This window comes from Vulpes vulpes, chromosome 1 (assembly GCF_048418805.1).
Source record: "Vulpes vulpes isolate BD-2025 chromosome 1, VulVul3, whole genome shotgun sequence".
Classification (NCBI taxonomy): Eukaryota; Metazoa; Chordata; class Mammalia; order Carnivora; family Canidae; genus Vulpes; species Vulpes vulpes.
The window spans coordinates 125146543-125171515 of NC_132780.1; the positions used below are offsets into that span (position 1 = coordinate 125146543).

Genomic DNA, 24973 nt, shown 5'->3' on the forward strand with positions numbered 1-24973 from the left:
AGACCAGCATGTATTAAATGCCCATTTCACAGCAGAAGCCAGACTAGAGGTCTGAGGTACAAGAAGGGTAACGTGCTCCTGTCCTTGAGGAACCTACAGTCTAGGAGCTCCAACTGTGCCCTTTTTCCCTTTATTTATTTTTTTTTAAGATTTTATTTATTCACGAAAGACACAGAGAGAGAGGCAGAGACACAGGCAGAGGGAAAAGCAGGTTCTATGCAGGGAGCCCGATGTGGGATTCGATCCCAGGTCTCCAGGATCACTCCCTGGGCCAAAAGTAGATGCCACCCAGGTGTCCCACCTTTTTTTTCCTTTAAAAAACATTACAGGGGATCCCTGGGTGGCGCAGCGGTTTGGCGCCTGCCTTTGGCCCAGGGCGCGATCCTGGAGACCCGGGATCGAATCCCACGTCGGGCTCCCGGTGCATGGAGCCTGCTTCTCCCTCCGCCTGTGTCTCTGCCTCTCTCTCTCTCTCTCTCTGTGACTATCATAAATAAAAAAAATAAAAAAAAAAAAAAAAAAAAAAAAAAAAAAAAAAAAAAAAACATTACAAAGGTGAAACACACTGACTGAAGGATTTTTGGAACTCCTAGGTAAGAAGAGAAAGAAAAAAAAAATCTCTCAAAATTCAGACATTTTATAAATCCTCAGGGTAGGGCCTCCATTCTGGCGTCTATCTTGCAAAATCTTGCAGCGGCCTGGAGGAGGTAACAATGTTTTCTGAACCGGGGAACAGCCGCCCTTGATCTCATCACCCTGTGATAAGCACTGATAACATTTAGAAAATCTTCTTTATCTCCTTTTCTTTGACTGTGAGCTGATGGTCCAGATGTCCTTCTCTCAGCCTCGCCTAAACCTGGCGGAGACCTTTGTGGCCTCGCCGGCACTGCCACTAGTGACGTGCTGCTGCCTACCATGTTCCCTGGCTGTCCCCCTGCCACAGCCCTGGGCTTCCTCACCAAGAGGGGGTCTCTTAGGTGTGGGAAAAGCAGCCTCTACCAGATGCCCCCACATATCCCCACCCCACCCCAGAGGAGGCTCAGGGGCAGGGAGTTGGTTTCCCGGAGGCCGGTTCCCTTGGATAGAGGGCGCTCTCAGCAGCTGCCCTCCTACCAGGGCGGCCTGTTGATTCACTGCAAGCAGCTTTCAAAAATCCTCACGCCCGGCCCCCCACTTCACACCAACTAGAAGAATCTTTAGGCCTGAGGTCCAGGCATCGGTCTTTTGATGTTTTTAAAGCTGCCCAGGTTAAAGATTGAGAACCACGATTTTAAGGAAGGCTGGGCAGTGGTGCACATGACCTTTGAGAGTAGCAGAGGGCTAAGCACTAAGTAGCGCTTAGTCTCAAGACACGCAGCCCCAAGAGTTGGCATTGCAGGAGTTTTGCGCAGCTCGCCTCGTGGGAACCCGGAGTGGTATATGTGGGCAATTGGTTCACCAAGGAGAATCCTAAGGGGGAAGACAGCATCTTGCTCCAAAGGGCTCACGTGGATCCCGCGTAAGGGAAACAGCAGCAGAAACTGTGTTCACACAGGACATGAGTGGCTACAGGGAGAGGAGTAGGAAGGCCGCAATGGGCCATTTGGGAGGCACATGAGCTGTCTGGCTTCGTTATGGAGCAGAGAAGAATTTGACAACAGAAACTTAGAGAAAAGCCTCTGTAACAATAGGCTGCTTAGTGGAAGGGAAAGGACTAGAATTAGATCAGCTTTCTTTTTTTTTTTCTTGTAAATTTATTTTTTATTGGTGTTCAATTTGCCAACATATAGAATAACACCCAGTGCCCATCCCATCAAGTGCCCCCCTCAGTGCCCGTCACCCAGTCACCCCCACCCTCCCGCCCACCTCCCCTTCCCCCACCCCTAGTTCGTTTCCCAGAGTTAGGAGTCTCTCATGTTCTGTCTCCCTTTCTGATATTTCCCAATCATTTTTTCTCCTTTCCCCTTTATTCCCTTTCACTATTTCTTATATTCCCCAAATGAATGAGACCATATAATGTTTGTCCTTCTCTGATTGACTTATTTCACTCAGCATCATACCCTCCAGGTCCCTCCACGTCGAAGCAAGTGGTGGGTATTTGCCATTTCTAATGGCTGAGGAATATTCCAGTGTATACATAGACCACAGCTTCTCTATCCATCATCTCTCCATGGACACCGAGGCCCCTTCCACAGTTTGGCTATTGTGGACATTGCTGCTATAAACTCGGGGTGCAGGTGTCCCGGCATTTCATTGCATCTGTATCTTTGGGGTAAATCCCCAGCAGTGCAATTGCTGGGTCGTAGGGCAGTAGATCATCTTTCTTTACTTAAGTGGTCACTGAACGCTTGTTATCCGTCAAGCATTGTGCCAAGCACTTGACATATATTTCTCACTTGATCTCTGCAATAACACTTTGCAACAGGTATTATTTATCCCCATTTTATAGGGAAGGGAAAATGATATAATAGATCATAAGTGATCATCATATGAAACAAAGGAGGTGAGCCCCAGACTTTCTGACTCCAAAATCCATGTTTTGTTCACCCCACCAAGGGTGAACCTGCACTCGTGTGATTAGCGATAAAACAAAAGATGAGAGAAAAATCAAGAAGGGGTGACATTTCGGCATGGCTAGTTGGCCAGAAGTCCACTTTCCATGACAAGCCATGGGGACACGAGGCGGCCTTTACAGTGTGTGTAAAGAGCCCCCGCGGTGCCTCTGCCAACCAGTCATACGACTGACGCTTAAGTGGGTCTGAGTCTGTCTCACCCAAGCAGCCGAAAGGACTAGACCCCCTAGGTCAGTGCTTTCCAAGTTGCCCCACGGAGGCTTGGGCGACAGGAGGCCACGCTGGGGAGAGGATGGACGGGAGGACCTTCCCCACCAGACAAGCTCCGCGTGCAGCTGCTTGAAGGGAACATTCCCCTCCTGGGAGGGAGGGGGCTACATGTGGAAGGAAACCATTGGGTTAGAGGTCATTGGTTAATGTCAACGGCCCTTCCGGTTTGGCCCACATCAGGTGCTCTGTTTTTGAAAATCCATGATGCCGGGAAGAATCGGCACCAATGCCTTGCTCGAGTGCATGTGGAAGGAGGCCAGGGAGGGCGGCCTTTACACATCTGACCGGGAGGAAGAGCCACTGAGGAAGGGAAATGCGAGAGGGAAAGGCCAGCTGCAGCCAGAATTGCTTGCAGCCGTGATACACCTGCCTGGGGCCCTGGGCCGCCCAGAGGAACGTGCAGAACCAGCGTAGAGAGGAAGGCTGAGCAGGTGCCCCAGGGTTGTGACTGCCACGGGACACGGTCGGTCGCAAACAATAAAGGCTGGACTCCAGGCTCCATCTCCCTAAACTGTACTTCCTTTTTACTCACTAGGGTTAAAAAAAAAAAAAAAAACTCCTGTTCTCCTTTACTAGTTTAGGATTTAAGCAATTTTCTGTTTCTTTGTGTCTTTCAGATCTTAAATCCAAATTTCATCCAAGAAGGTGAGTTAAAAAGTAGGATTGACAACATGGGGATTGGCTAAATAAATTGTGGCAAGTCCATCAGTGAGGAAGAGGCCGTACACAATGGTGATGTAGTTCCGCGCTATGGACAAGGAAGGGTGTTTAGGATACACTGCTGGGGTGGAAAAGACCACAACTTGCAACATGTATGATTTGTGGAAGAAAATGTGTGTGGATTAAAGCCGAAAGTGTGTGGATTAGACCAAAATGTTCACAGTAGTAACCTCTGTACCAGGATATCGTGCAGCTTTTCCTTCTTTTATCTGTATTTCCTGATTTTCTACAATAAAACATTTACTATTTGTAAGATACTTCTTAATGGGACACGGATGGTCCAAGAGTATTAAGCTGAAGGTTAATTGAATCATCACACATGGGATGGGGGGATGAGAAGGTTGTGTTGTAAAATGACTATTTGTTCTGTTTGTTCTAAATGTTGATTTACGTCGCTTTGACCACAGTGGCCCCGGAGTTCCTTGTGCCCTTGGTGGATGTGACCTGTTTGCTCGGGGACACAGTGACATTGCAGTGCAAAGTCTGTGGACGGCCAAAGCCCACCATCACCTGGAAGGGGCCAGACCAGAACATCCTTGACACTGACAACAGTTCGGCCACATACACGGTCTCCTCCTGGTAAGTGGATCGCCCCACGTGGACACCCCCAGCACCTCGGGCAGCTGCTGTTCGGGTTACCTAGCCTCTGCAGGAGGACAGCTGCTTTGGAGCTTATTCTGACACAAATATTTGGCCTTGGCTAGGAGAGAAATTGAGTCAAAAACCACGGGCGGGGATCCCTGGGTGGCTCAGCAGTTTAGCGCCTGCCTTTGGCCCAGGGTGTGATCCTGGAGTCCTGGGATCAAGTCCCACGTCGGGCTTCTGCATGGAGCCTGCTTCCCCCTCTGCCTGTGTCTCTGCCTCTCTCTCTCTCTATGTCTCTCATGAATAAATTTTTTAAAAAATCTTAAAAAAATTAAAAAAAAAAAAAAAAAACATGGGCGGCTCATGAAAGCGTGCTCTCGAGACAGTGCTCTCACACAGCCGTGCATCGCCGCTGGGAGCTGTGGGCACGGCCCCACCACTCACTGCGGCCTGCCACTGAGCCTGTCAGACAGCTGGGTGATGCACAGCACAGGGTCACACGCTGCTCAGCATCACACAGACACACCTGAACTCACACGAATAGTTTGGAAAGACTGTATTCTAGACCCACATTCAACAAATAGAAACACAAACCTTTATATCTCAGGTCAAGCATAAACCATACCGTCAAAGAGCTTTGACAGTCACTGACTTACATTCACCTGATTGGTTGATCTTTCCCGAAGGATCCCCAATGTCAGCAGTAGAGGCAAAGGCTCCAGACCTATGGATGGGCTGTGGGTCTCACATCCCAATATCCTGCTCCCTTTGTGTCCCTCTGGGGTCCTGTGAAACAGTGATCTATTTAATTCCTCCATTAGCCTAAGAACAATTTCCACAGAAGAAGGGGGAAAAAAAAGACTCGCTCCAAAATATGCAATGTTAAACACAAAATCCAGCCATAAACATGCTTCTACACAGAAAGGCTGTTTTTTCCAAAAAAAAAAAAAAAAAAAAAGCAAAAACAAAAAACAAACAAAAAAAACCTTGGTTGACTGCCTCCAAATCATTCTGTTATTATTTATTGCTACTGAGGGTGAACTTTATGGCGTACTGCTGTTTACAGTGCACAAGCAGTAGCAAGCCCTAAGTGCTTAAGCATTTATCAAAGAATCATCTAGAATCAAACTCCCATCCATTAACTTAATTTTTGTTCATATGGGGACACCTGGGTGGCTCAGCGGTTAAGCATCTGCCTTCTGGCTCAGGGCGTGATGCTGGAGTCCTGGGGATCAAGTCCCACGTCGGACTCCCTGCATGAAGCCTGCTTTTCCCTCTGCCTGTGTCTCTGCCTCTGTGTGTCTCTCATGAATAAATAAATAAAATCTTTAAAAAAGTTTTTGTTCATATGAAATGGCATGCCCAGCAAAGATGGCCAGGGATGGCCAGGTCCTAAGATCAGTGGACCCCTGGAACTTGGTGTGAGAGTCAGTGCTTGGTGAGGATCCAGAAGAGCAGCAGGCTGTGGGGAGGGAGCAGGGTTGACTGTAATTGCTGCATTTCACCCTTTCTGAGCAGTGTTTCCCTTGTGATATTCTGGACCCCCTATTGGGACTACTGGGGATGTTAGCATTTAGTGGTGAAATGTGTCCTTTCCTTAATTCACTTAATTGTTTTGAGGGTCCCATAGTAGAGTTTGAAACACTTAAACATCTTCATTCTCAGTCATTCCGTTTTCTTTTCTTTTCTTTTCTTTTTTTTCTTTTTAAGATTTATTCATCCACTTTAGAAAGAAAAAGAGCATGGGTGAGGGCAGAGGGAGGAGGAGAGAGAATCCTAAGTAAATTCTGTGCAGAGCACGGAGCCCAACATGGGGCTTAATCCCAGGACCCCAAGGTCACAACCTGAGCCGAAACCAAGTCAGATGCTTAACCGACTGCACCACCCAGATAACCCTCCTATTTTTTTTTTTAAGATTTATTTATTCATGAGACACACACACACACACACACACACACACACACAGGTAGAGAACAGGCAGAGGGAGAAGCAGGCTCCACACAGGGAGCCCAATGTGGGGCTCGATCCCAGGACCCCAGGATCATGCTCTGGGCTCAAGGCAGGAGCCAAACCGCTGAGCCCCCCGGGCGTCCCCCCCTCCATTTTCTTGTACCATTTGTTACTGATGTGTGAGGCTGAGAATATCTTAGGACAAAGTTGCTAGTGGTCATAAAACCAGTAATATCGTGTAGGACTTTATAGATTTCAAACCATTTTCTGATTCTTCTCTCGTTGCACTCCTTTTCTATCCCTGTACCCTATATACAACAAACATGGGAGATGAGGGTGGCAAGAATTTCCCCCCACAAAGAAATGGGAGCATAGAAAGATAAGGGGATCCCCCAAGGTGTGTTGGGAAAGTCAGAGCCGGAGGATACTTTGGGCCTGAGGATTCAGCTCAGCGCACCGTGTGTCCACTCTATGGGATTTTACCCAGCAGTCAATTGTCTCATTCCTGGAGTCTGAAGAGCATCCTTTCGGTATCTCTAGTGATTCGGGAGAAATCACCCTGAAGATCTGCAATCTGATGCCCCAAGACAGTGGGATTTATACCTGCATAGCAACAAATGACCACGGCACCACGTCTACATCTGCTACAGTTAAAGTGCAAGGTACAGGCTCTTTGCTAGTCAAACGCTTTTTAGACTTTTAAAATATTTTTTTATTATGGTAAAATACTTGTAACATGAAATTTAGCATCTTAACCAATGTTAAGTGTACACCCTGTAGTGTTGAGTGCATTCGTATTGTTGTATGACCAATCCCTGGAACTCTTCTCTTGCAAAACTAAATCCCATATCCGTTCAATAACAGCTCCCGTTCCCTCTCCCCACCGTCCCTGGCAGCCACCCACCTTTCTATTTCCTGTTTCTATGAATTTGTGTTAATCAAACATTTTAAGTGGACGTTACAAGGGCTCTCTGGGACCTGGGGAACAAAAGGTCCATTGTGAAATCCCAAAGTAAAGGTCCAGCAAAGGCAAAGAGAAGGAATCTTCCCTGAGAGCTACCTGAGGCCCCCCATGCCTTCCTGCATGGCTCCCCGGCCAAGCTGTACGTCCAGCGTGCAGTCTTTAGCCCAAGGAAGAACTCCTAGCCCCCAGGTGTATCTGCCGGGCCTCTCCAGGGCCTGGGGAAAGGTACACCCCTTGGTGAAGAAGGCCAGAGAAAAAATTTGAGACACAGGGAGGGTATGGTTTCCTAGGTAATGTGCAACCTTGGTGTAAAATGCCACGACCTGCAGGAATAGCACTTGACCGTAATTTCTGTCCCGAAGGTGTCCCAGCGGCCCCTAACCGCCCCATTGCCCAGGAGAGAAGCTGCACCTCCGTGATCCTCCGCTGGCTGCCTCCCTCCAGCACGGGCAACTGCACAATTTCTGGTTACACCGTGGAGTACAGAGAGGAAGGTGCGCTAGCTGCCCCCACTCTTCTTTTTCTTTCTTCTCTTTCTCAAAAGGAGGCCCTTCAGAGTCCTAAACTACTTGCTTCCATGCCCTCCAGCCTGTTCCTTCCTGTGTCTTCCAACTGAGCCTAAAGACCTCCGTGCCAGACTACAGCCTCCTTCTGATCTGTAGCTTCAAGCAGGCGTTTTTGCCAAAGTGATAATGACGTGTGACAGGCCTCCTGCCTGCCTCTGCGTGCATTTCTGTTCTTAATAAGCCCCATCACCCAGACAAATGGGGCAATCAGGCCCATTTTACAGATGAGGAAGCTAAGGCCTAAAGAAAGTTAAGGAACACGAGACAGGAGTTCCTAAGAGGCAGGGTGGGCATTAGACCCAGGGGTCAAGTTCACTGGCTCGTGATCCTTCCTGCGGAGTGATAACTAGGGTAGCACGAGCAGGGCTTTACCCCCCACCCCCAGATGAAATTTAGAGATCACATTATATAAATATAGATCTCATATATATTTTGTGTGACCTCTAAATTTTATATACATACGTGCGTATAATTCTTAAAAACCATTCGTTTTTGTAAATTCGTTATGTTTACCTGCTAAGGGTGCACACCTTCATCGGCAGTTAGAAGCACCCGAACCTGTGGCCTGTTAGCAAGAATCGGTTACACAAGAGGCTGCCGGTGGCTCTGGTTGTTAACAGCACGTCCCTGAACCACATGGGGAATCACGCAGCTGAATTTCCAGCAATTGTTTGTGCCCAGAACCCAAATCACTTGTTTTACTCGCCACTAAGAGTATTTCAACTCTTCTCTCGTCTACGCAACAAAGCTGATGATTTCTGCATCTTTGTGAAGCTGCTGCGCTCTCGGGTCTCCCCCTCTTGGCCCAGAAGGGGTCGCGCTGAGCCAGGGGACACGTCTGCAAAGCTAGTACTCTGCAGCCGGCTCAGCTCTCAGCCCATCATGCCACTCGGCTTGAGGAAAATCATCTCATCTTTCTGAGCCTCAGTTTCCCACGTTCCCAACCCCGCGGGATTTCTGGCGGCTTAAGTGTGAAAGTGAAAGGAGAGGGTTACGTGGCCGCCTTGCACGGTGTGGTTCACGCGTGGAGTGCTGGGGCCTGGCCGGCTCCCCTCTGCTTCTGCTTCCAAATGCATATTTTCTTTCATCTTGTTATTTATAACACATTTTTATGCCTTGTTAAAAAGTGGCCACGCGTCCTTCGGTAAGTCCTGCACGATCTCGGCCTTCTCGCCCCCTCTGCGAGCCCCCCCCCCCCCGCATCCACACCCCGCGGGGAACAGCCGGGCCGCGGGGCCGCAGGTGACCCAGGCAGCAGGCACAACTGTTCCTTGAATGCAGTGCGTCGACATCCCTTTGTTTGCTTGCCAAAGACCTCTGCAACAATGTCCCCCTGGCTTTTTCTCTTCCCCGCTCCTCCGAAATCGCGCACTAGGTTCCCAGGCCTGGCAGCAGTCGGTGGCTTCGACCTTGGACACCTACCTGGTCATCGAGGACCTCAGTCCCGGGAGCCCCTATCAGTTCAGAGTCAGCGCCAGTAACCCCTGGGGGATCAGCCTTCCCAGCGAGCCCTCGGAGTTCGTCCGACTCCCGGAGTACGGTGAGTCCCCGGGGTGGGGTTCCCCGGGGCACGGAGGGGGGCACCTGACCAGGTGGGGCCACCCGGATGGGCCGGCCGCTCAGCCAAGTAAGAGGCTCGAGGGACTCAAGTCAGCGTCAGTTGCAGACACCTGCTGAAAAGTCTGGTTTTTCACCCAGAGCAAAAGTGAGGTCCCCACCCCCACCCTGGTCCCACCACCATGTCTACCCTGGGCCTGCCAGGGTCCCTGAGCACCTGAGTACGTCTCCAGGAACAGAGAGGGGCAGTCAGGAGTCACCTGGATGCTATCTGCCCCCTTTCCTAGGTGGGAACACCCAACGTCCCCTCCCCTGGGAACCCCTTCCTGGCTGGAGTGAGCCTCACAGCATCTCAGCCCCATTCACCACTTAAACTGGGGAGACGAAAGCAGCCCAGTTGAAAGATCTGGATCAAAATGAGTATCTGATAGTTTCCCCATACCCAGCCTTCCCAGAATGTCTTTCTTCGAGGTGGATATGGTTTGGTTTTTTTTTTTTAGATTTTTGTTGTTGTTGTTGTTTATTTGAGAGAGGGAGAGCATGCATGTGAGTGGGGAGAGGGGCAGAGGGATAAGGAGAAACAGGCTCTTCTCTGAGCGGGGAGCCCGACACCCGGGGCCCCATCCCAGGCCCCTGGGATCATGACCTGAGCCAAAGGCCGACTTTTAACCAATGGAACAACCAGGCACTCCTCAGGGTGGGTACATTTTTATATAGACGTGTCAGATAATTTAGATACACCTACAACTAGCTAGGGTGAGTATTTTCCAAATCCCACCTGTTCACTGTCTCAGCAAGCCACCTTGGTCCCAAAAACATTTTGGTTTTTTTACTTATTCATGAGAGAGAGGGGCAGAGACACAGGCAGAGGGAGAAGCAGGCTCCATGCAGGGAGCCCGACGTGGGACTCGATCCTGGGTCTCCAGGATCACGCCCTGGGCTGCAGGCGGTGCTAACCCGCTGAGCCGCCCGGGCCACCCACCCAAGAACATTTTGGAAGAGCACACTTGTCAGCCTGAAGAAATCCCCAAGTAGTTTGGGGTTCCGTGCTGACACGAGGGAGTGGCCCGTGTGTGTCGGGGTGGAGGAGGTCACTGCCCTGGAGAGACCACAAGCCTGTGTGTTTCTGGGCTAAGGGGATCCCAGGGTGTCCAGGGCGGCCTCACAAGGCTTCTAGGGCCTTCAGCTACCGCCCAGCCCCTGGCCCCTAGCTGGGTCTGGGAGGGGCTGTCCCCAGGGGCTCAGCTCCCTCCCAGTAGCCTTGCTCCCTTGGACCCATGACTCGCTGGGAACCCTGGGCCCTGGGTCTCTGTTTCCTCAGAATTCCACAGACACAGGCACCTGAGCGTGAGCCTGGCTGTGCTCTGGGTGGCCTGAGGGCATCCGGGTTGGAAGAGCCCCGGGCCCGCTGGGTCCTCGCCTCCCAAGCCGCTGACTAAATCCTGCCCCGTTTTGCACCTTGTGAGCCTTGGTCCCCAGGACAGCACAAATACGTCTTGGCGTGCATGCTTGTGTGCGTGTGCACGTGTGTGAAGTGAACACATCATACAAGGTACTGCTGCCACACGTTGTGCTCAGGCCTGTATTTGGGGCTAAGCTAAATCATTCAGAGCGCCGGGAGCCCTCACTGACGCAGCAGAGTGACCGTGACCGTGGTTAGGAGGTTCTGAGCACATTCTCCTTCCCCGCTCTGGGCCTGTAACTCGTCCCCTAACCTCTGCTGCGTGCCCCCTCAGCCCTGATTCTCACTGGCGTTTCTGGACCTCCCATGCGTTTTTCTTTCTCTTAATTTTTTCTACCAAATTTCTATTTTAAAATACCCAGAGGTTACATCTCTGATTGTCCCCAGTTTTCTTTTGTTTCTGTAGATGGCACAGGGGTGGGGGCCTTGCGGGGGTTGCTGACTCTGTCCTGGCAGCTTCCCCTTTGATGATATTTTATTAAATCACATTTCAGAGAATCCTGGCGTTTTCCCACCGAGTTAGACTCCGTATTTGGTCATGAGAATTGCTTTGGGGCCATGCAGGAGCTTTTCTGTTGACCTTTTCTTTATTCTTGTATGACTTCCTCAGTATAAATGGGTTCTCTCTCTTCCAAAGATGCTGCTGCTGATGGTGCCACCATTTCTTGGAAGGAAAATTTTGATTCAGCTTATACTGAGCTGAATGAAATTGGAAGGTAATGACCTTGTTTTCACTTCCTTCGTTCGTGAGCACTTAACATCATCACATCAGAATAATGACTTGCTTTTAGTGTTGTTTTCCTTACTAAGTGTATTCTCGCTAGAGTAAGAAAAAATTAGAACATTTGTGTGTATTTTTATTGCTCTTTTTTTTTTACACTAAGTCGGAGGATTCACTCATTAACTGTCAGCCTTTCTTCTCTTCTAATATAAGAATTTAAGTCCCAGACTTCTCTTCAAAGTATTATTTTAGCAACGGTTCCTGAGTTGTGATACGTGGCACTTTCATTATCATTTAGGTCAACTGTGATTTTTTTTCTTTGACCTAATTGTAATAGAAATATTTTAAAATCTCCAACTGTGAGGTTTTTACAAATTATCTTCTTGTTACTGATTTCTAACTTAATCACATTGTAGTTGAGGAACTTGATCTGTATGATGCTGACCCTTTGACTTTTGTTGGGACTTGCTTTATTTGCAGTACGTGGTCAGTTTTTCATTAGAAGTTCCTGAGAAGAAGGTATAACCACTAATTCTTGGTTCAGGTCTCTATATATGTCCATATGTCAAGCCCAATCACATTGTTTTATGGATATTTCCAGTCTGGGACCCCCCCTACCCCCATACATACATACATACACACACACACACACACACACACACACACACAACCTCTGTTTCTCTCTAGTTTGGTTAGAAAGGTGTGTCCTCAAAAATAAAAAGATAAAAATATGACTTTTAATGAAACAATGAAAAAATATGTCACCTGTCTCAAAATAGTTGATGGAAAGAAACAAAAAAGGAGGTTCATCTCTATGTGTGCATTAGTTTGCACGTGGTCTAGGTGAGAAAATGGATTAGCTCTTGGAAGTCCTCCACCCTCCCCAGATGTTTAAAGAAAAGAGCACCCACTAACGGTGGGCCATTACCATCATCTGTGCCTCTGATTGACATCTCCCGATGAAGCATAAAATTTCCTAAGTGGGGTAATTGTGACAGCTTGTGGAGAGAGCCCAAATGTTTGTCTTTCCCATTTCTTAGGTAGGAGTCACAATGTAATTCATGACCTTTCATCATAATACCTTTCTTCAAAAACCAACCTTCACTCTACTTTGTATGGACAGAGGGAGAAATAAAAAAGGCCAATGGAAATTTACACGATGTTGGTGATGATGCTTATTGAGTATCTATAGTGTTCCAAATACTATACAGATATTATTAGGAGATGTGTTTAATCTAATCCTTACCACACCGTGAGGTGGTGGTTGAGTAGATTCCAGGAAAAAGAACCCAGGCCTTGTTATGTAATGATTTTGAGGTCCCGCAACTAGTAAGTGTAGAGCCAAGGTTCCAACCTTGAGCTACCCAATTCTGAAGCCTGTGTTTGTTTTACTAGCATATGTGATCGCTCACTGTAGCAATTTTTGTCAAAAAATAAGCTCTAGCAATTAAAATGTAGTTTGCCCCATTGTATTGAAGTTTTGTGAAGCTAGGTATGATTCTAGTATAACCCCCACCTGGTTCTAAATGAAACTGCTTATATCACCTAGATGCACCACTGAATTCCTTCCCAAGACGTGCATTTGTTGTTGATAGCCATAGGCTAAGTCCTGTTTTAGCTAGAAGAGGTGCATGTTTTAGTATTTCCCAAAGGTGAGATCAAGTTTCTGATCTGTTCAAAACAATTTATTTTTTTTAAATCTCATCCCCAACAATCTGAAGGTTTTTCCCTCCTCCAAGTAGAATCCTCGTATTTTCAGAAGATCCTTCAAAAATACTGTATGTTAATAGAAGGGAAATAAAGCACATAGATACTTATGTGAGACACACGAAAGGTATCTGTGAGCCATAAAAGTGAGTCAACTTTCTCTATTACACTTAAACCTAAAATTCTGGGCCTATAGGACTATATTGTTAAAAATGGCTCTCTGGTAATTAAGTATTATAAAAACGATGATGCAAAAGAAATACCTTCACTCCTGAAGTCCATCTACAGAAGGAAAGAGCATTTGAGCATGGCACGGTTAGCCCAAAATAAGCTAGATGGGCACCACTGCAATGTAAAGAACCCAGAGAGTTGTCCCCTGGGAATGCTGACTGGTTACCTGTACATGATCCAAAAAAGTAGGAGGGCCAGGGCAGGATTGCAAGTTGACCACGGCCATCTGTGAATCACTGAATCTCCACTAAAGGAATTTTTCTGATCAGGCACATAAGGAGGAGGACACTGGAAGGAGAGACAACTATAGTAACACATTCCAAGCAGAAAACAAGTGAGAGAGTGACAAATGACCTAGGAGACCTGGGGAACTAATTCCAGTCAGTTCCAACTAATTCCAGAGCCAGTACAACTTTTGCAGCAGAATTCCTCAAAGGCCTGGGTCCTGGCAGAGTCAAGTACCTCGGCAAAGTGGTGTAAAGACGATGCTGAAATTGGAAGGATGGGCTGAAACTCTGTGTGAGGTTGTGGCTCCAGATCTCCTCTCCAGCTGCAGGCAGCTGTAGGACTGTCCCACCCCATCTAGGAAAGGGCTGGACGTCCATTCTCCAGACAGGGTAAAACCAAGTGCCTCTGTTCTCAGGGACGCTGGCACAGTGTGGGGCAGCAGAACCTCCCTGCAGACAGGCCTGTTATGAGACTGTATCCATGCTGGGTCTTCGGGACCCCAGCTTTCTTAGCCACTCAGCTTCTACAAGCAGACAATTGGGGCTTCTCTGCCCAGGCAGGAAGTAGGAGGATCTTTCTCTGGGAAATCTGGCCAGCCCAAGAAGAAAGTCTTAAAGATACTGACTTTGGAGCTTTCCCAACTAAACCATCCACTCAGATCCACCCTACAGTGATGGGTCGAGCTGACAGGCTCCACCCCCCACACTCAAAGCTTCCAAACACTGTTCAGTCTCCAGCTTTTAGAGTGAGCCAGCTTCCAGAGTGGGCCAAGGTAGACAGTAAGCCCATGGTAGCCCATCTGTCCCACTGATGACAACCAGAATCCCCGGACAAAATACCAAAAAGCAACTACCTCAAGATTCTGAAAAGCAAATAACAGGGAGAATGGGGAGCCCAGTTAAAACTTGAAGCAAGTCCAGGACAGTGGCAGTGAATTCTCTGGTTGGTTTGTTGGGTTTAACCCAAGGGTGGGCCAAACTAGGGAACTGAGCAGCATGCACAGGGAGCAGCTCCAAAAGAAACCCATTGTTCTGGCCAAAAGGCAGGAAAGAGGATCCCCTTCAAGCTGAACAAAGGAGGAAAATGCCTTTCCCTGCCTCCCTTCTTTGTCTCCTTGCTTTAGCTTAAGCAAGAAGCTAAAACTCTGAAGGAATCCCATCTAGAAAGACGGGCCCATGGGAGCCAAAGAATGTGTGGGAAATCTCAATGAGAAGAGCCAAAGAGGGAGATCCCCTAATTCTGTGCATGGAACAACACAAATCCTGGGCTGCTTTCAAGCTGTGCAGAGATAGAACACAAAGTACCGAAGCTGAGCAAGGCTTTGAGGACTGAACTACGATATAAACCACCACTCAGTTACCCTGCAGTGACTTCTTAGTCCCAGATTAATCTTGGAGTGGTCCTCAGAAGGAGCAGTCTTTGTCAGAAATGAGGACTGAATTCTATCACGAAAAGGAAAATATTCGTAGTTTACTGAGCTTCAACTGTGACTAGCCCCTGACCTAGTTGCAATAATGGAAACCCTGAATATTGATTAAAATATCATTCTGCTGGGAGGACAGGGAATGGAGAAAGTGGCCATGTGATGGGGACAGGGAGGGGAGAGAGGATAACATCTCCCTTTCCAGAGTTGGTGTCAAACACCAAGAATTAGCCACACAGACATAGACTATCCAAACAATAGGCTAAAATATAATTAACTGGTATGTTAAACGGCCACTTAGGTGAGGAAAATGAGGGTGGGAAGATGGGATACTATTTGTTTTAATAAGAAACCTTAAAGCTAATTGACTTTTTAAATCATGGGGATGCATGACTTCGATAAGCACAATTTTTTTAAAAAATTGAGGTACAGGAGCACCTGGGTGGGTCAGCCGGTTAAGCTGACTTTGGCTCAGGTCATGATCCTGGGGTCCTGGAATCAAGTCTGCATCAGGCTGTCTGCTCAGTGGGGAGCCTGCTTCTCCCTCTGCCCCAAATCTCTCACTCTCAAATACATAAATAAAACCCTTTTTAAAAATTGAGATATAGGAGCACCTGAACATGGCCACTCAGTTCAGGCGAGCTCTCCTTAGCATTCAATTGTTTTCATGCATCCAAAATCCTCTGGGAGGAGTGACCTCTGATAATCAAACAAGAGGCACTGAGGCGGACACTTGACGGGATGAGCACTGGGTGTTTTTCTGTATGTTGGTAAATTGAACACCAATAAAAATTAATTAAAAAAAAAAAGCCAGAATGGGGGTGCCTGGGTGGCTCAGGTGGTTGAGCGCCTCACTCTTGTCTTTGGCTTAGGTCATGATCTCAGGATAGTGAGATTGGGCCCTGCCTCAGGCTCCGGGCTCAATGCAGAGTCTGTTTGTCCCTCTCCCTCTCCTCCTCCCCACACTCGTGCTCTCTCCCTCTTTGGCTTTCAGATAAATAAAATCTCAAAAAAAAAAAAAAAAGCCAAAAACAAAAACCAAAAACATAATGAAGGGGTGCCTGGCTGCCTCAGTCAGTGGAGCATGCAACTCTTGATCTTAGAATCGTGAGTTGGAGCCCCAGATTAGGCATAGAGATTACTTAAAAAAAAAAGTAATTTATTATTTTATGATATAGAGCTATCGGTTTGACCAAATATTTGCTTACTGTGCAAAAAGAATAACGTCTTCTGTATAATGGGCATTCAATTAGTATTTGCTAATCAATTAGTATTGATTGGCATATTCTCTTTTTTAGTGAAAATCTATCACGGAAAAACATTATTATTGTCAGAAAGTACTTGGTGAGCACAGAGCGAGGTCAAGGAGTCAGTTGGACAATCTTCATGGTGCCCATGGTGTTGGATGCAGCCGTTTCCCCTAGAGGGATGGACTCTTTTGACTCCTCTACTCATGGGTCAGGGTGCCTCAGGGACAGGCCTAGGGTGACACTGCTTGTCACCTCTGACTCCCTTTCTCCGGTCCCATTGCTAACCAGTTCCCCTTCTAATTCACTTTCTTACTAGCTCCTATTGGGCTGCAGCTGAGTCTGGGAACCATTCTATTTTAGGTCTGGCTAATTTTGTTAGATGTGAAGATGACATGGTGGTTATACATTTTTAAATGTCCTTGTCAATTAGAAATGCAAACTGAAGTATTTATGAGTGAAATAACATGATATCTGGATTTTTGCTAAAAATACTACAGGGAAAGGCAAGAGGTAGGAAAGGAATAGATGGAATAAAGTTGGCAAAATGTTGATAATTATTGAAGCTGGCTGCTGGGTGCACAGATCTATTATTCTCTGTACTTTTGTGTATATTAGGAAGATACCAAGATAATAAATAATACCAAGATAATATGAAAAAAAATGAAAACTTGTCTCTTTAGAGAATGTCTTTGAAGAAAAAAAGTCTTTGAAATTATCAGAGTAGAATTCCTCCTTCTTTTTTTTTAATTTTTTTTATTTTTTTTTTGAATTCCTCCTTCTTTAACATTATTATTATTGTTGTATTTTAGAGAAATATACTCCGCTTAGAAAACTGACCCCATGGTGGTTGTTCAAAGTGATGGAGAAATCTATTGACTAAAAACGATATTAGTTTTCCACATCTCAAAGAACCCTGAAATGCTAAGGAAGGAAAACATGGCCTTTCTGAAAGAAAACATTATAATTTAAAAGGAGGAAAGTAGGATTCCTAATAAAAATGTTAGTCTAACCGTTTCAGATAAAACTTCACGCATCCTTGAATAAAACAAGACCTACTTGATTATGAAGCTTAGCAACATGCATTCTCCCTTTCGCCTTCCAGAGGCCGTTTCTCCATAGTAAAGAAGTGCATTCACAAGGCCACCCGCAAGGATGTCGCCGTGAAATTCGTCAGCAAAAAAATGAAGAAAAAAGAGCAAGCTGCCCACGAGGCTGCCCTGCTTCAGCACCTGCAGCACCCCCAGTACATCACTCTCCATGACACCTATGAGTCCCCTACATCCTACATCCTGATTTTAGAACTGTAAGTACAGGCTTTTCTTAGGGGATCTCCAGCTGTTTGGGCTATTTATTGTCTGCTGGAAGTGGCAGTCATGTTTTGTACAACGTCCTGTGGTGTACGTAGTGTTGTACGTCCCTCCATTTTATAAAAATGTGGTTCCCATTTATCAATTAGAAAAAATCAGCGATAAGGCAGATCCTTACAACTAGGGAATGGAGAAGCTGGGACGTGAACCCGTATCTGTCGCGCTCTGATTCTCATGTTCTTTCTGTTATGGACTCGTGGACTGGGCAGGGGTTTAGGGAAACAGTTGGCTTATTGACAGGGGTGGAGTTGAAATGAAAGAGGGGTTTGTGCATTGATCCACTGTCACAGCATACACAGTCTACCACTCAAGAAGTTCCTTTTAAAGTGGAGCCTTAACCTGGGGATGCCTGGGTGCCTCAGTCGGTTAAGCATCTGCCTCAGTTCAGGTCATGATCCCAGGGTCCTGGAATCAAGCCCTCTGTCAGGCTCCCCACTCAGCAGGGAGTCTGCTTCTCCTTCTCCCTCTGCCCCCTCCCACTGTTCTCACACTCACTCTCTCTCAAACAAATAAAATCTTTAAAAAATAATAAAAAATAGGGGATCCCTGGGTGGCTCAGCAGTTTAGTGCCTGGCTTTGGCCCAGGGTGTGATCCTGGAGTCCCGGGATCGAGTCCCACGTCGGGCTTCCTGCATGGAGCCTGCTTCTTCCACTGCCTGTGTCTTTGCCTCTCTCTCTCTCTCTCTCTGTGTCTCTCATGAATAAATAAATAAAATATTTTTAAAAAATAAAATAAAATAAAATAAAATAAAATAAAATAAAATAAAATAAAATAAAATAAAATAAAAAATAATAAAAAATAAAGTGGGGCCTTACCTTTGAAATAGTCCACTCATTCCAGATTTTCTAGAAACTCGGGCAATCATATACTTGGCCCCGGAACGCATCAAATAAAGCACATTCTCCCCCACTATGGCCCCAAGCTAAGAACAGAGCTCATGTCCTGTGGTTCACAAGGGTCTAACAGAGGCTAAAAAGAACAAAGTCCTTTCAGAAGTATGGAGCCCTCATAGAAAAGTCATCAGATGCCTGCCAATGACCCTGCACCCAATGCACCCAAGACCAGTGCTGTGTATGGCTGCATGAGCCTATGTTCAGAAGTGCCCCCACTTACAGCTTTTCAGTTGTCGTTTTAGTGTGGCTCTTGTGTGCTGGTTTGTCCAGGTGTTTGTGTATGAGGGCCTTTGAAGCAGTAACCTAAAATTTATTTATGTTGAAAAAAAGACATCCAAAAGGCGAAAATATCTTTAGCTACATTTTTTTTAATTGGTTGAAAAGAAACAGAACCAACTCTATTAATATTTGTAATTCTTTTGTGATACGTTACATAGCTGTGTAGTAGATCAACTGTCACCTTGGATTTAACAAACACACTTATAAGCAGGCTTCCAGAACCCAACCTGTTTCTTGGGAGCTTCCTAACTCAAAAGGTGTATTTTGTTGGCAGTGAACTACTTTCATTTACATGTGACAACGTGTGACACCCGAGTTCCAGTAAAAAGGTATCATCACTTGCATATCAAGGTAATAGGGCAGACCCAGGACCCTTTGCCCCTTCACCTTGGCCAGCTTGCATCGTTCCAAGAGCCATGCCGATTACCAGGCTGCCACAGTGCAATTCTTGGAATGAAGAGCCTGGACTCTGATCCCAGCTCTGTGATTTGGGGCAGGGCCTCTAGATTCCCGGGCCTCAGGTCCTCATCTGTGAAGTCTGAAGAATTATTTCCACTTCTCAGAGAGGTTACAGGGATTAAATCAGATGAATAGCGGATTGAGCCAGTTTAGCAAATGTTTACTGAGCACTCCCTGTGGGCCAGCGGGGAAGGAATAAAGATGAGAAGATGGTGGCTCTTGTCTTTGAGAAGTCCAAAGTCTGATGAAGAAGACCAGTCGGCAAGTGAATGATTTCAGTTTAACGTGGCAAATGCTGAGAAAGAACCATGTATTTTGGAGAGAGTTGCTGTGAGAGAACATAGAAATGTGTTTGTGGGACTAGAGGTCCAGGAAAGATCAGTGGAGAGGCCGTGCCTGAGGTAAACCCTGTGACCAGAGATCACCTCCTTGGTGGCCACCCGAACCTCTTGTAGAGCTTTTCTCCGTCAGGCAACCGAGGTTCTGATTGCCTAGTTTGAGGGGGGCCTGGGCATCTGCATTACCCAAAAGCTCTGAGAGTGAGCCTGGTGCTGAGACGTGCAGGTCTGGGAGCAGTGCTGCGAGAAGGGTGGGGTGCACCTAACAAACCCAATCCTACTTCATTCCACGCCTATCACACCCACCCCACCCTTGGCAGGGCCCTAGGGCTTCACTCCTGTCAAGGAGAGCAGCAGGAGAGACCAGGAGGGAAGGAACCGGCTAGAGAAGGGGAGGGAAACTTGGCTGGAGTGGGGTGGGGTGGGGAGGAGGTAAGGTCGTTTCTGCCTCTGGCTCAAGCTCCCCTGAGCATTTCTGGGGAATGTGCCTTTGTCAGCTCAATGCACAGAGAATAGCAGTGTGACATCTGGTCAACTCCTTCCTTAAGAGGGCGCGGGGGACCTGGAAACGCTGTTTACTGAGCACTTACGATTGCTACCAATTATGTTCAAAGGCCTCATTGTCTCACTTGATTCTTGCACGGCCCTCATAACGTGATTGCTGTTGTGATTTCCAGTTTAAAAATGAAGAAACCAACACGGAGTTTAATTGACTTGTCCCAACACCCCCCCCACCCCCCCACCCCCCCCCCACCCCCCGCCTCTAGGTGATAGAATCAGGATTCAAATCTGGATCTGGCTGGCTCCACCATCCATGTTCTCGGTCATGGGTTTTACGATTAGAAAATTGCTCAAAAGGCAAAGGATCCAAAAAAGGGTCAAGACTGCATAAGACAAACTTTGCCCACTTTCTATTTTCCTCAACTGAAAACTGATAAATGAAAGGAATTTGCAAAACATTTTTGGGGCAGCTCACAGCCACCAGGTTCCAGTGAATTCTTATTCACTGGAACTGGGCTGAAGGCAGATGCTCAACCGCTGAGCCCCCCAAGCGTCCTGTTAACCAGGAAGTGCGCTCTCTCTCTTTCTCTCTGAAGACTTTCTCTCTTTTGCAATCTAACCTTTCAATGGAGTGTCAGACCTTTTCCCTTGTGAGAAAATTTCAAGTTTAACAACATAGAATGTGTCTTCAGGTTACACAGATTTCTTCCGTGGAGCACATCACGTGTGATTTTTAAATTAACTGATTTTAGTTCTAAACATTAATTTGGGGCTCTAACTAAAATATGCATGTGTGGGGCACCTGGGTGGCTCAGTGGTTGAGCGTCTCCCTTGGGCTCAGGTTGTGATCCCAGGGTACTGGGATCGAGTCCCACTTCGGGCTCCCTGCATGGAGCCTGCTTCTCCCTCGGCCTGTGTCTCTCCTCTTCGTGTCTCTCACGAATAAGTAAGTAAAATCTTACAGATAAGTAAACAAGCAAACAAATAGATACAATACGCATGTGTGGCAGCATAGACGTCCGTTTGTAAGAGGGAGTAGGAGAGATTTTAAAGCTCCGATGGGGATCCCTGGGTGGCGCAGCGGTTTGGCGCCTGCCTTTGGCCCAGGGCGCGATCCTGGAGACCTGGGATCGAATCCCACATCGGGCTCCTGGGTGCATGGGGCCTGCTTCTTCCTCCGCCTGTGTCTCTGCCTCTCTCTCTCTCTCTCTCTGTGACTATCATAAATAAATAAAAATTAAAAAAAAAAATAAAAAATAAAGCTCCGACGGATTTGTAGGAGTCAATTTGCCATTTCTTTACAAACATGCTTCCTTTGCCTTTTCCTCCCCCTTCCAGGATGGATGATGGCCGGCTCTTAGACTACCTTATGAATCATGACGAGCTGATGGAAGAGAAGGTAGCCTTCTACATCCGAGACATCATGGAAGCTCTCCAGTACCTTCACAACTGCAGGGTTGCCCATTTGGACATAAAGGTAATAAGAAATAGCTGCCCTCGCAGGGAAATGGCTAAGTCCGGCCTGTCACTCATTTACCCTTGAGGGATGTACAGTCTAAGTCGTTTTATTGACATAGATTAGAATCCTTACAAATATTACACGGAGACTGGGTCGTCACACAACTTTGAGCATGTTATCCATGAATTAATGAACACACCGGAGTCACGGTGACATCTGGGGTGAGAGAAGGTGGGGAAGCTTCTACCACTCTTACCCCTGACATTTTGGAAGGAAGCCCATAAATGTCAGGTCTCTGTGGTGCTCCAAAAGAAGCCCCCGTTTTCCAAACTGAACGTTTCATTCTTTTTGTGAGCCAGTGGAGAAGCAGGGGGTAGTTGAGAAGACCTGATTTGAAATGTCAAACAGATTCTCTGAAATGCTGCCCAAACTCAGAATTTAGTCTAGTTTTTTTTTTTTTTTTAAGATTTTATTTATGTATTGGAGAGAGCAGGAGAGCACAAGCGTTGGGGAGGGAGAAGCAGGCTGCCCCTACAGCAGGGGGCCTGATGTGGGGCTCCATCCCAGGACCCTGGGATCATGACCCAAGCTGAAGGCAGGTGCTCCACCCACTGAGCCACCCAGGCGCCCCAGAACCCAGTCTAGTTTAAAGGCGCCCGTGTGCTCTGCGTAGGCAATTTCTCGCTCTCTAGGCTTTGTCACAGAACAGCAGAGCCACGGGTGAGCCACCAGAGTCCTGCGGGTGGTCGGGACGGGGAGCTGAACTTGCCTTTTCTTCTCCCTCACGCCCGCGTCCCCTCAGCCCGAAAACCTGCTCATTGACCTACGCATCCCGGTGCCTCGGGTGAAGCTCATCGACCTGGAGGATGCTGTCCAGATCTCGGGTCACTTCCACATCCACCACCTGCTGGGGAACCCCGAGTTTGCTGCCCCGGAAGTGATCCAAGGCATCCCCGTCTCCCTGGGCACAGACATCTGGAGCATTGGGGTTCTGACGTATGTCATGCTGAGTGGGGTGTCCCCCTTCTTGGATGAAAGTAAAGAGGAGACCTGTATCAACGTGTGCAGGGTGGACTTCAGCTTCCCGCATGAATACTTCTGTGGCGTGAGCAATGCTGCCAGAGACTTCATCAACGTGATCCTACAGGAGGACTTTCGGAGGAGGCCCACGGCAGCCACCTGCCTGCAGCATCCCTGGCTGCAGCCCCATAACGGCAGCTACTCCAAGATCCCCCTGGACACCTCCCGCCTGGCATGCTTCATCGAGCGCCGCAAGCATCAGAACGACGTGCGGCCCATTCCCAATGTCAAGAGCTACATTGTCAACCGGGTGAACCAAGGGACGTAGCCGTCTCCTAGCCCTTGGGGTTCCACATGGAAGTGCAGTGTGAACCAAAGCGAGACTGAATGTCTGTAAATAATTCTGTTAGTTCACTCCATGCAGTTCTCTGGCTTGAGAGATGTACCTCTTAAACCTCGTCAGTGGTTATTCAGGGTCTGGGCAGCAGTAAAATTACCCTAAATCCAGGGGCTTTTCAGAAGGTCAGTTAGAAGAGAGAAAGATGCCAAGAGTCACCCAAAGCATTAAAGAGGGGGGCAAGGATGACAAGAATGTTAGCTGTTATAAAGTTTGAACAGTACGTTCCAAAATGCGTGGTTACTGGGCAAAGCCGAAGCTCACTGTAGTGAGTATCGACGGTTTTAACTCTGCTGAAATTTTAAGCAAAAAAAGTTCTATTTAACAGAGATGTCATGTATGTCAACTATTCTGTTTTAGATTACTTAGATATAGTTTCTTAATAGGATACATATACACATACGGTAAAATATATCCCATTCAGGTTTCAGAGTTTTATAATATAGAGGTATATATGAGATCAATCCTAAGTAACTTTGAGTGCTCCAGTTAAGACAGTAATTTATTTACCGAAGCATTACATTGTTTTGACTAAGCACAATTAGATGACAAGTTTTTTAGAGCATTTTATAAATCTTGTATAGAAATCTTTTACCAGAACCTGTGCATTAAGAGAAAGCAATGTTACCCTTTTGCAACCTGTGAATGAGAAGATTTTTCTCTCAGTCACCACTATTTGATTAACAGAGGTTCTGTATAGGAAACGCTACCCCCAAATTCACTGGCAGCTCAGAGTTAATCTGGCAGGAAAGCCTGCCGGGAAATCAGTCCAAATACAGTTAAGAGTTGTGGGGCTATTTTTATGTCTACACTCGGTTCGAACTAGGTAATGAATATAACAGGTTCACACAAAAGGGCAAATAGAAACCTTTCCGACGGTTCCTACGAACAACGGAACAACACTTTCTGACTTCTTCTACAGCTGTAGAATGCAGTGCTCAGAAAGGTGGCTTGCTTTATTTCTAACCCCTTGTGGAAGCTGAGGGGTACTTACCAAAAGGAGGCAGCCATATAGGCCTTTAAAGGCCTGGTCCTAAGTCCTTTTTGAAGCCATGGAATAAAATCTGATATATCACTCTAACAGAGCATTGAGTTTTAACTGTGATTGCCGTACCTATCACCACTCAGCCACTGATATTTCCCCGGACCAAAAGGACTAATTGCACTTTTGAGGCCAACGCTGCTTTCTGGCATGTATTCTCCACACGAGGTGATTCTGAACTGCCCTTTACCCCACTAGTGGGGAAAAAAAAAATTCAGCCTGGGCATTTCATGATTGTTTTTCTTTGTTTTGGGGGAAGATTTGGGGGTTTTTTTGTGTTGGTACATGATCCACCCTTTGTTTTCTGGGATGTGTTTTGAAAATTGCTGTTATGCAAACAATATTTTAAGACTGTAACTCAAGTATGTGTCCTCAAATCAGGTTGAATGGCATCACTTCTCTCCTATGAGAGGATGGAGAAAATTCGAAGTGTGTGGCACAGAAGTGCGGGCAGAGAGTTTAGGGAGGATTAATAGAATTACAAATCTATCTAAATGAAAAAGAATGGTGGAAACGAAGCCTGAACTTTAATATATAAAAACACTTCTTCCCACAGCGGAAATGTAGAATTGAGAATAGTCGTCAGTTGACTTCCTCCTTCACCCTCCACCTCATCCCATCCAAGATTATAGATTAATCAATTAGTAGGAAGTACAAGCAATAAGACTAGATAGCACTTCGTATTTTTAGGATTAACCAAATACCTGGATACTGATTCCACCTGTATTTGGTTCCTAGTTCCAAATGACCCTGGGTCACCAAGGCACCCTCGCTCCGAGCCCGCCCCTGACCGAACCCCCTAGTCTCCACTTAAACCTACGTGTATATACAAATACTATCTGATATAATATTTTAAAATTTAAAACATTTACTAAAAAAAAAAAAAAAAAAAAAAAAAAAAGCCTTTTAGTAAACATGTCTTCATTGTGAGATCTAGCCTAAAAGAAAAGAGCCTGGTCCCAAGGGCTCATCTCGGGATGGAGGGCAGGTGCTGAGGGTTGCGAATACCCATCAAGTGCGGCTTGGCAAGG

General features: G+C 46.8%; 1 protein-coding gene across 31 annotated transcripts in view; it reads left to right on the forward strand.

The window, feature by feature from the left end:
• The window catches only part of KALRN (kalirin RhoGEF kinase), a 656402-nt gene extending 631552 nt beyond the window's left edge, over positions 1 to 24850 (forward strand). For all 31 annotated transcript variants that reach the window (XM_072725283.1, XM_072725286.1, XM_072725313.1 and 28 more), the window contains 9 exons: positions 3440 to 3467; positions 3950 to 4121; positions 6618 to 6739; positions 7404 to 7535; positions 8983 to 9147; positions 11264 to 11342; positions 17289 to 17489; positions 21363 to 21501; positions 22286 to 24850. In XM_072725283.1, coding sequence (XP_072581384.1) covers positions 3440 to 3467; positions 3950 to 4121; positions 6618 to 6739; positions 7404 to 7535; positions 8983 to 9147; positions 11264 to 11342; positions 17289 to 17489; positions 21363 to 21501; positions 22286 to 22831 — 1584 coding nt within the window. In that variant the 3' untranslated portion in view covers positions 22832 to 24850. The remainder of the gene's footprint in view (positions 1 to 3439; positions 3468 to 3949; positions 4122 to 6617; positions 6740 to 7403; positions 7536 to 8982; positions 9148 to 11263; positions 11343 to 17288; positions 17490 to 21362; positions 21502 to 22285) is intronic.
• Positions 24851 to 24973: the final 123 nt, after the last annotated feature.